The sequence below is a fragment of the Lingula anatina genome, chromosome 2 (assembly GCF_051362555.1).
Source record: "Lingula anatina isolate TDL-2025a chromosome 2, LinAna3.0, whole genome shotgun sequence".
Classification (NCBI taxonomy): domain Eukaryota; kingdom Metazoa; phylum Brachiopoda; class Lingulata; order Lingulida; family Lingulidae; genus Lingula; species Lingula anatina.
The window spans coordinates 18,800,020-18,810,950 of NC_141768.1; the positions used below are offsets into that span (position 1 = coordinate 18,800,020).

The 10,931-nt window shown below is 34.8% G+C and overlaps 2 protein-coding genes across 10 annotated transcripts in view; one reads left to right on the forward strand and one right to left on the reverse strand.

The window, feature by feature from the left end:
• LOC106174419 (uncharacterized) overlaps positions 1–3,936 on the forward strand; it is a 22,011-nt gene extending 18,075 nt beyond the window's left edge. For 8 of the 9 annotated variants that reach the window (XM_087006251.1, XM_087006245.1, XM_087006244.1 and 5 more), the window contains exons 11-17: positions 975–1,138; positions 1,355–1,413; positions 1,534–1,632; positions 2,554–2,772; positions 2,992–3,216; positions 3,366–3,471; positions 3,767–3,936. In XM_087006251.1, coding sequence (XP_086862377.1) covers positions 975–1,138; positions 1,355–1,413; positions 1,534–1,632; positions 2,554–2,772; positions 2,992–3,216; positions 3,366–3,471; positions 3,767–3,813 — 919 coding nt within the window. In that variant the 3' untranslated portion in view covers positions 3,814–3,936. The remainder of the gene's footprint in view (positions 1–974; positions 1,139–1,354; positions 1,414–1,533; positions 1,633–2,553; positions 2,773–2,991; positions 3,217–3,365; positions 3,472–3,766) is intronic. The other variant, XM_087006252.1, reaches the window with a different exon arrangement.
• On the reverse strand, positions 538–10,814 carry LOC106174394 (metallo-beta-lactamase domain-containing protein 1). Its single transcript, XM_087006258.1, has 6 exons — positions 10,667–10,814; positions 10,112–10,180; positions 9,573–9,677; positions 8,982–9,118; positions 8,540–8,654; positions 538–8,325 (listed from the first exon to the last, which is right to left on the reverse strand). The coding sequence occupies exons 2-6, from the start codon at positions 10,167–10,169 to the stop codon at positions 8,168–8,170; spliced, it is 573 nt and encodes a 190-aa protein (XP_086862384.1). The 5' UTR covers positions 10,170–10,180; positions 10,667–10,814; the 3' UTR covers positions 538–8,167.
• Between the last annotated feature and the right edge of the window lie 117 nt (positions 10,815–10,931).

Sequence of the window (10,931 nt, forward strand, 5' to 3'; positions counted from 1 at the left end):
TGAAATTGACCTTTGACCTACTTTTCACCATGAACTGAACTTTGCAAATTTTGCTGCCCTTTTATCTCCAAAACTAGCAGAGATAGGTCCATAGTTACTATTGAACTTGAATAGGAAGTCGTACACTGGCAATCTTAATGTGACCTTGAAATTGACCTTTGACCTACTTTTCACCATGAACTGAACTTTGCAAATTTTGCTTCCCTTTCATCTCCAAAACTGGCAGAGATAGATCCATAGTTACTATTGAACTTGGATAGGAAGTCATATACTGACAATCTAAATGTGACCTTCAAATTGACCTTTGACCTACTTTTCACCATGGACTGAAGTTTGCAAATTTTGCAGCTCTTTATTCCCAATGTTGTTCTCGTAATAAGTCCTTTTAGTTGACAATGCTGTTCGCCTCAAGCAAAACTAGCAATTTTATTTCACACTGAGTACTCAGGTACAATATGCTTGTGTGGCAATGGAGCAAGTTTGTTATGAAATTTCATATTTCACATAGTCTTAAGTGCTATATGGATAAAAAAGTGGTCAAACACTGTCATTTTCAAGATGTGATATTTCACTCCGATTCACCTGAATCTCTGTACAAGTAATATTTTCAGTATTTTCACATTGGTGTTTATGCCCTTAAGCATTATAAAATGTAGTACATATTACTTTATGCACTGTCATCATTTTTCACATATTGGGATTTTCTTTATGTGAATTTGAACTGTCATGATCCTGAAACTATATTTTTATTGTCCATGTTACCTGGTGTGCATGATTTAAATTTGGTGTTGATTGAGTGTGCTGTCATAAGCATCATTTATTATTGCATCAAAATTGACAAAATGACCTATTTTCTGCTTTTTGTCTGCACATTTGACAGCTTTTATGTCTGTGTGTTGTTGCACTGTTTTTCTGCATTTGGTGTCTTGTTTCTATGTTTGTCATGTTTTGTTCATGACAACAATTTTTTTTAGGTCACCAGTAAAGGGTAACAAACCGTTTATGAGACAGGGGCGATTATGTCCAAAGAACTCAACAGTTCTCTTTACATCCCAGAACCTAGATATTGCTGAAGTTATTCCCCCTGATTTATCCAGGGTTACTGCTGCAAGTGAAATGACAGACATTTGTGGTGATGGTAACTTTCAACTTTAAATTGTCAGTGCTGCATCAACATCAATTCAAATGTTTTTTGTTAATTTAAGTAAACTCATTAGTTGTTTTTCTGTATTAGATGTAATTTACTTTAAAAACATTAACTTAATTGTTTCAGTGATTTTTTTATAGATGCAAAAGAATTTAAGGTGTGGCATGTTAGAATAACTTGGTATTCAAATTGCATCTGCCTTTTTAGAGGGAGAGGACCAAGAAGAAATAACTCTTGAGGCTCCAGAATGTGATGCTCCAGTTGAGGTAACATGTCAGTTAACATCGTAAAGCAATTAATTACATGAAGACAACAGAGTGAACATGGATATTATGAAAATACTGAATGCAATTCATTTTCATGACAAGTGCTTCATCTGTGTATAGGAATATAATGAAAGTCTGAGATGCAAGGTGCTAGAAAAAGAAAATTATGACCAGAATAAAACCCAAGAATCCCTAGTACAGAAAAGGCCAGGAAGAAAGGTATGAGTCATCAGATACTTATTAATAAGTAGTAATAAAAAAGATCTAGTCTATGTGAAATTATATCAAGATTTTATTTCTTAAATTAATAAACTGGATAAGATAATTAGATTAAAGAATTTTGCAGGTACAGTATTTAACTCCTCCCTTTTATTGTTATTGCAATTTTATTAACAGGCCCTAGGTAATATTTCATATTTAAGCCTAGTTTCTCAATTTTTGCCGAGTGAACAACAAAGAATAGGTAAACCCAGAACCAAACTAAATCCAAATTCAGAGACTGTGAATCCTCTTGAAGACAAAGTGGAAACTACTAGAACAACATTTACAGCACCATTAGCAAAAGTGCAGAGAAAGGTTAAAAAAAGAGGCATATTTATATTGGCATGATTCTTCAGTTTTATTGAGTAAATTAAAACACGATTTCCCATCACTTCAAGAGTGGGAGGAAAAATATTTTGATTACACATATGACTGTTATCTTGTGCTTTTGTGTATGATGGGTTTGGTAAATAGTTCTTTTGTGGAATTATGGTACAGACAGATAGACATATTAGCATTTCATAATGAAGCTAATAGACCACCTACTAGTAACGCATTCTTTTGGTCTTTTAACTTGGCCTCTAAAGCAAATTTAAATTTTCTGAACAATATTTTTTATCAGCCCTGATGACAGTGCATGTACTGGTAGCTCATATAGGTTCAGTGTGAATGCATGTCAACTACCCAGTACGTGCATTGTGCAGCAACTGGAAAAATGCTTTCAAGTTAAAATTGCGAAGTCGACATTAGGTTAAGTTGGCTACCAATTTAAATTAGCAGTCTGTAAGTTACCCAAAAATTTAAGACTTGTGAAACGAGTCCCTGAAAGGCATTCTAAAATTATTTTTGTTAATGTTAAATTACTTTCTACTTTTGAAGAAAATTGTGAAAAATAAGAACAACCAGGACAAGTTAGTTGAAGATAGTAACCAAACTTTGCATAATGAACCACAAAGAGTAAAGGAGTTGAAAGCTAAGAGTAAGAACATAAAGTCTGTGAGGGATGCAAGGAAGCAAAAGTATAAGACTCTTACAGATAAGATGGAAGCAACAGAAAAGAAAGGTGGAACCTCCAGTGAGAGAGATAATCAAGTGCAGGCAAGATTAGATGACTGATATCATTAAATAATTTACGAAAATGATGCTACCAATGAAAACATAATTATACAATAGCGTCTTTCAAGATATGCAAAAATATAATTACAGTATATTGATTTCAGAGAACATTTTTGAAAATTTTCCTATCAATTGTATTGATCAATTATTGAAAACATTATCTCATACTACTAATTCAAAGAGATTTTAATTTGCTTTTAGGAAAGTGAAGTGCCACTTAATACTTTAGGCGAGACTCCAGAAGATCATACACAGAATTCACAAAAAAAAGCCCAAAAAAGAAAAAAATCTGAATTTAAAAAAGTGTGTACGAGAAAGTCTGAAGCAAATCTTGTCTGTGAAGAAACAGTCTGCTCTATAAAGGACAAAACAGCACCATGCAAAAAGAAAGTGAGGAATTCGAAAAACAAAAATGCAGCACTGGAGGTAAGACTACCAGTAGTACATCAAGGTAAGACTACCAGTAGTTCATCAAAGATTTAGGTTGGAAATAAAGTTTCTTTTTTTATACAAAAAGTGGGATAAAGAAGTCTTCAACACTCACACATATATACATATTGTATATATATTTCCAGGTACCTCAGTGTTTCATTGAGCTTATGGATTTTCCCTCTATTCCTATGCCAATGAGAAGAAGTTATTTCAAGCTGGACAAAAGACCAGATCAATATGAAGAAGATGGTTAGTAAATTATACTAAAATTTGTAACTCTTTTTTAATGCTTTATTGAAACTTACAGTACATTCCAATAATTAGTTTCAGTGTTTTGAACTTTTGAGATGATCAGACTCTTCATAAGAGGTCATGGACATGCATTTTTAGGTGTTTTTTCTCTTTCAAATTAAAAAAAAAAAATATATATATGTATTGTCTAATCTATTTTAAAGGGTTCTTTCCCTCACACAATTTATTACTTAAATTTTTACATGCCATATTTAATCCATACTTTACATTCTAACCTTTTTCCTATTTACAGTCCTCTTACAAGATTTTACATTAACCACTGTAAAGGAAGTGCTCTAAATATATTTACTGCAGGCAAAGAGAAGTCTAAGATGCCACTACCAGTTACACATCTGAACTGTATATTTTGAAAAGGACGGAGACTCCAAATCTGAGTAATAAGTAAAGGCTTTTGATATGGAGAAGAGAATAAATTATTTCAATAATTATAATTTAATATTTGAACCACAGGGTCTCTGTTTGAATAGCATTTCACAACTGAGCCAGGAATGGGTTCTAACCAGGATGATTAATCAAAATTATTTCAGTGAATTGTAACGATATGTTATTTGTATAGAGAAGTCCTTTTTTATGTATAATAATATAATATAATATTATGGGAAAAATGGGTGTATATCTATGTATCTCTTGTTATGTTCTTATTATATTAAATTAAATGTACTGTGATATATTTTGATTAATTCAAGCAGTTTTGTATTGAAGTGCAATTTTTTGGTTACATTTGTAAATCCAACTGCCCTCTTTCGCTGAGATAAATGATTAATACAGTGTATTTCAGTATTTGATGATGAACAAGGTATTTTGTTTGGTAGCAAGTTTTTGAGATGATAACATTCAGTATTAAATTTTACTGATCTTTTTGGAGAGTTCATGATCTGTATATGTATAACTATTATATAACAAAAAAGTTTATGTAAAATCTTATATCAGATTCTGCAAAAATTTGTTTTTCACTCAAAGGAAAACATGGCAGTTTTGTTATTTTTTTTAAATAAAACAAAATTTGTTATTAATTAACATTACTTGATATGAATTAGTTGTCTAAAAATTGAGATCAAGTAGAAGGCTGAGGGCTCAAGAAATGCATGGGGAGAGCAATTAAAGAATACATCTGGAAAACATTTTGATTCAGTGTTTTACCAGTGTTCAATATTATGAATAAAAAATTGAAGCTGGCATTGGTATGAAAGTAGAACTATTAAGAGTAAACTAAAAATTGGTTGATTCTGCAGAATTTTATGTTTATAATTTGTCGTCTTTACCTTAAAATGTTATCGTGGTTTTTAATTTACTTTCTTTCCCCAAAATACAAATTCACTAAATATGTCACTCTGTGCTTCCAAAGATAAAATTAAATTATATATCTTATAAACACAAAGTGTAGGCAGGATTAATCATTTTATGAATGTAAGTGAACAATGCGTGTAATGGATACATTCTATACACTACTACACAGTCTATGTAGAACATTTTAATGTTTCCTACATCATTTCTGCCATGTGCAAGACATATTTTAAACTGCTTTCCTTAACCCTCTTCCACTGCTTTTAAGTAGAAAAATCATTCTTAAAGAATAGAATTCCAAGTACACCTAATATGCCACGATGTTGAAAAAGTATTTATATCCCTAATGGATGAATAACTGTGCCTCACACATTGAAGAAATATTGAATTAAAGCAAAATGTATAATTTCTTATTATTGTACCACCAGCGTTAGCGCTGGCGGTACACATGGTTTCGGTCCCGTCCGGATCGTTCCGCCGGCTCCGCCGGACGGCTACCGTTACCGCTTCTCCTCCTAGGCGGTAAGGCCCCCCGTACCCATCTCTTGGATTTAGGTCACCTATAATCTCAACTCGTTCCACGTAAAATTTGGGCTTTGTCGGTATTGGGGTCTGGGTGTGGCACTCATTGAAATGCACCCTTGTCCAAAAATGGCAAAATTAAATGCTAATTATCTACCCTACGGAAGGGGTTATGGGAAAAATTTCTACAGACGGCTTTCCAAAAGTCATATGTGTAAATTTCAAATATGCCCTTGGATTTGACCTTTGACCTTTACTTCAAGGTCAAACGGGCCAAAATTTTCAAAAAAATTAAATTTTTTACGAAAAAAGTTTTTTTTGCCCTGTTATTCAGACACCACACAGACTTAACCAATAATATTATTGGAAAGTGTTACCCTTCAGGTCATCCTTCATCTCCGTGAATTTGGGGTCAATCAGTGCATTTTCACCGGAGTAGCGGCCATAAGATGGCGAAACTGAAAACTGTCTCTAATTCGGGAACCGTTAATGCTAGAGACCCATTCTTTTTTGCATTTTGTAGAGCATGTAAAGCCCAACACTGAAGGTGGTCTCCGTTTTTTTGTATTCCGTACGGTTTTCAAGTTATGCTGTATCAGAAAGTACATATTGGTGGTGAAAGCAAAATGTGCAGTACGGTAATGGATAATAAATTTTGAACTCTGGAAAAATAAAACATAAGGCTTGGCAAAGCAGACAACTTGTGGTCAAAAATGACATTATTTCATCAAATTTGAACTTCTGGAACTTCAGAGCACCTCCCATTTCAAGAATTTTGACCAAAATGACCTTTTCTTTATTTTAATTAATTTTTGCTGTAGGAAATTTATGGCACATTAAGGTAATTCCAAAATTATAACATTTAGTCCCTTATATCTCCAAAACTGGCAGAGATAGGTCCATAGTTACTATTGAAGTTGAATAGGAAGTCATATACTGGCAATCTTACTGTGACCTTGAAATTGACCTTTGACCTACTTTTCACCATGAACTGAACTTTGCAAATTTTGCTTCCCTTTTATCTCCAAAACTGGCAGAGATAGGTCCATAGTTACTATTGAAGTTGAATAGGAAGTCATATACTGGCAATCTAAATGTGACCTTGAAATTGACCTTTGACCTACTTTTCACCATGAATTGAACTTTGCAAATTTTGCTTCCCTTTTATCTCCAAAACTGGCAGAGATAGGTCCATAGTTTCTATTGAACTTGAATATGAAGTCATATACTGACAATCTAAATGTGACCTTAAAATTGACCTTTGACCTACTTTTCACCATAAATTGAACTTTGCAAATTTTGCTTCCCTTTTATCTCCAAAACTGGCAGAGATAGGTCCATAGTTACTATTGTATTGAATAGGAAGTCATATACCGGCAATCTTACTGTGACCTTCAAATTGACCTTTAACCTACTTTTCACCATGAATTGAACTTTGCAAATTTTGCTTCCCTTTTATCTCCAAAACTGGCAGAGATAGGTCCATAGTTACTATTGAAGTTGAATAGGAAGTCATATACTGGCAATCTAAATGTGACCTTAAAATTGACCTTTGACCTACTTTTCACCATGAACTGAACTTTGTAAATTTTGCTTCCTTTTTATCTCCAAATTTACGCTGTATCAAAAAGTACATATTGGTGGTGAAAGCAAAATGTGCAGTACGGTAATGGATAATTAATTTTGAACCCCAGAAAAATAAAACATAAGGCTTGGCAAAGCAGGCAACTTGTGGTCAAAAATGACATTGTTTCATCAAATTAGAACATCTGGAACCTCAGAGCACCTCCCATTTCAAGAATTTTGACCAAAATGACCTTTTCTTTATTTTGATTAATTTTTTCTGTAGGAAATTTATGGCACATTATGGTAACTGCAAAATTATAACATTTAGTCCCTTATATCTCCAAAACTGGCAGAGATAGGTCCATAGTTACTATTGAAGTTGAATAGAAAGTCATATACTGACCATTTTTAATTATATTTTTTTTGTATATTTTGAGAACTCCTGTTGATTGCATTTTATAGAGCTTGTCAAGCACAAGACTGGTGATGGTGTCCCTTTTTGGAGGGGGGGGGGTCCATACGAATGCGCTTACTCCAGCTGGTGGTACAATATCCGGAGGCGGTATCGCCTCTCTGATCCTCTAGTTACCTTCTTTTCTTTATATCTTTTTTGTTTGGTAGTTTTGTCTTGACAACATATGCACCTGCCTAAATGGCATCTTTCTTGCAAAAAAAAAAAAAATATATATATATATATCAGTCACCAAACTTAAAGCAATAATAACTCTTTCCTTTGAGATTCAAAATTCCGCAAGAAATACATTGGAAACAATGCATGGAAATATATTCTATTGCATTTTACCACTAAAACGGCCGTTATTGTAGTAAAACTAAAATCTGTGCTTGTGAATAGGGCTTTCGATGCCTTTCTTCCCGGTCGTTAAGGCATCCGTTGCCAATGACGTTGGGATGTCACGCGGATTCTCGCGTTCATTCGAGACCAAAATAACTTCTGGCACGAAAAGCCTGATGCAATACGCAGATGTAAGTTGCGAGGTTTGTACAGTGAGTTGGATAATGAAAAGCCCAGAATAGCACACATTGTAGATATAAATGCATTTTGAGCAATAAGACGAACATATCTTATGAATCTTATATTATTGTTATGTAGTGTTGTTGTTGTCTGCTTTTCCCGCGGTTTTAAGTAGGTCACCAGAGACTATCGCTCAATATCGGGTGACTATGCAATGTCAGAGTGGGCTCCAATTTTTGGCCAAAATGAAGAGTTATTATGACTTTAAGTGATAATTGGTCTTTGGAACTACTTGATAACTTTAAACATGGGTCCATGCCCTGGCACAATAAAGTCTGCAATGCTGAGAATTGTTTTCCTGCTCTGCTCCTGATTCACTTGATTCTGGCTATAGTCTCTCCAAAGCCATTCAGATGTCAAATCTTCTTTACAACTAAACAGATCACCTGAAAATATTAACAAAATGTATTTTGTTATTGCCAAGTGATGAAATGATGCCTGATTTTATGAAAAAAACTGGAAAAAAAACATTCAGACAGAGGGAATCCATTTCACTTTGCTTGCTATGCATAATGCGATTATTAACTAGAGTGGAGAGGGGCAGAAAGGAGTCATAGTGGGCATACACCAATGATGACGCCCCTTGGTCTAGCTACATACCCGTCAGTGCCACTGTTCCTTCTTTAGTGTTTCGTACAATCACAGTCAAATCCTGATCGGTGTGGCCAGGGGTGGAGATGATTTCTATGCTGTCATCAAGTTTCATAGGAAAAGACTGAAAAAATTGTACGAAAGTGGTATAATTTATGTGGCAAGACCACTCCCCCCCTCCACCACCCTCTCTCTCTCTCTCTCTCTCCCTCTCTCTCTCTCTCTCAAAAAAAAAAAGTATGATTAAACAACTTCACACACAATATCTGATAACAAAAATCAGACATGCATAATTCAGCTTGGTGCACCATGTTGTGATCTTAACTTTTCAAAATAAGCAAAGAAACGGATGGTTGTTGTAAGTGAGAAACTAGATAACTTGTGAAATGCTACCTTGTTTTTTATCATTTTAATTCTAATTTATTTAAAATATAAAAAGTTATAAATGGACCTGTGTTGAGTATAAACTTTGTGGCTCAATTAGTTTGGCCTTTGTAAACATTCCAGCGTTGCCCTTATGATCAGCATGGCTATGTGTACACACCACATATTGTACATCACCCACTGACATGGCTTGCTGCTCCAGGACTGATTAAAAAAAGTGATATCAAAGATAATATAAAACATCTCAAAGATCAATTAATTCTTTACTTGTTTATTTCTATTGTTTTCCTTTGTTGTGTAATCGGGGCCGTAGCAATAGTCCGAAGGTTCAATAGTCCGAAGGTTCATTGGTCCGAATATTCACTATAGAACCTTTGGACCAATGAACCCTTGATTAAAAAATCGATGAAAACGTTACCACTTTTCGGACCAATGAACCTTCGGACCAATGAACCTTCGGACTATCGAGACGCCCCCGTGTAATCCATAATTTGCTCGTTTTTTTAACCTTCTATTTTTAATTTTTTTTTTTTTCGTTTGTGCCTGAGCATTTTGTGACTATATATACCAAAAGAGAAATTAGCAACATAAGGTAGGCACAACATTAATTTATTGTCTTTTATCTACATTCTGGATTTGGAAATTATGAAGAAATCACCTTTTAAGATGCTATCTTGGTCACTAAGGCTCCCTGTATCTATCACTACCAAGTGTTTCCCTTTCAGTAAAGTGGCCGATGAAGACTCTGGCAACTGGGTTTGAGCTGTTAAATAAATCATAGATCTATACAAGTACAACAGATCCAGATATACTGAAAGAGGTTTTTTTTTCCCTTGTGTTTTGATGATACAAATAGTAATTTTTTCTAATGAGACTAAACACATTCCTCATCTATAAAGCATGCGGTAAAATATCATGCCTCATAGGAAGGAAAACGGTATGATTTACTGTTTATCAACAGTTAGATACATTGTTGCAATGACATCAGTGGGGTTTTTTCTATCTTTTTGGTGGTTGGGGGGCGGTAATTTTAAGCCTTGCATATGGTGTATACAACTGAAACCATACATTTTATCAGTAAAAAGTAGAATGTATGGTTAAATTGATAAATACATTACTGTAGACTGTAATTATATTTACATACAAGTACATTTTCCTGGACCTACACTTCAGATCAATAGATTAAAAACTGCTTACTTTCAAAATTCACTTTCATGGACCCCACGAGAAGAGGTATGACTTCATATTGACTCATAGTGTCCAGCTCTGAAATTATACCTTCAATCTTAGAAAAGTGTTGCTATTACAGACGCAGTGGCGGATTTGGAGGGGGGGGTCAGGGGGATCCTGCCCCCCCCCCCCCCCCCCCCCCCCCCTTTCGATTTCTGGTCCCTTCTGCCTAGTTGAATCAAAGTTCTATACCGTACCAAATGGCACCGTTCGCCCTCTAAAATATCAAAAATTTTAACGGGCCCCGAATCCCACGCCAAGTGCGTAGAGTACGTAATGCCTGTTTTTAAAAGGAAACCTAATAAAAGCAGATGTAGGTAGATGTCTTAGTCTATATAACTGTACGCACTTCCAGATATGCCCTGTTTTTGTAACGCAGTAGCAAATATAAACAAGGCAGGTCCATCAAACACAGCAAACAAATCGCTCGTGAAGCGATGCATACATGTAATCATATGTGAAGCGCCTCATGTATTTAAGCAAGTAGAAAAAATTACAATCTAAATCATACAAAATCATTACCTGGATTTCTCTAGACAATGTTGAGTGATGATAATAACAACAACAAAACGATGACCTTGAGAAGCTGTGAGTTGGAGCATGCTCACTGAATTCACTGTATTAGATCTACACATTTGACCTCGCCGTCTGTCAGAGGACATTTAGAGTTCAGCGAAGGCATGGAAGGACAAGGCCTAGCTTTTTTACGTCCAGTGGAAAGGCGGATTTTACGTTTCTTGCCGTTGTCATTTTCAACGAGATCATAGCTCTTAAACCAAAACCATAG

Coding starts and splice junctions, on each gene's coding strand:
- LOC106174394 (XM_087006258.1), bottom strand. CDS start 10,169: ATGAGTCAATATGAAGTCATACCTCTTCTCGTGGGGTCCATGAAAGTG. Junction 9,678..10,111: donor CATGAAAGTGAATTTTGAAA/GTAAGCAGTTTT, acceptor TTTATTTAACAG/CTCAAACCCAGTTGCCAGAG. Junction 8,655..8,981: donor AAAGTTTATACTCAACACAG/GTCCATTTATAA, acceptor CAATTTTTTCAG/TCTTTTCCTATGAAACTTGA.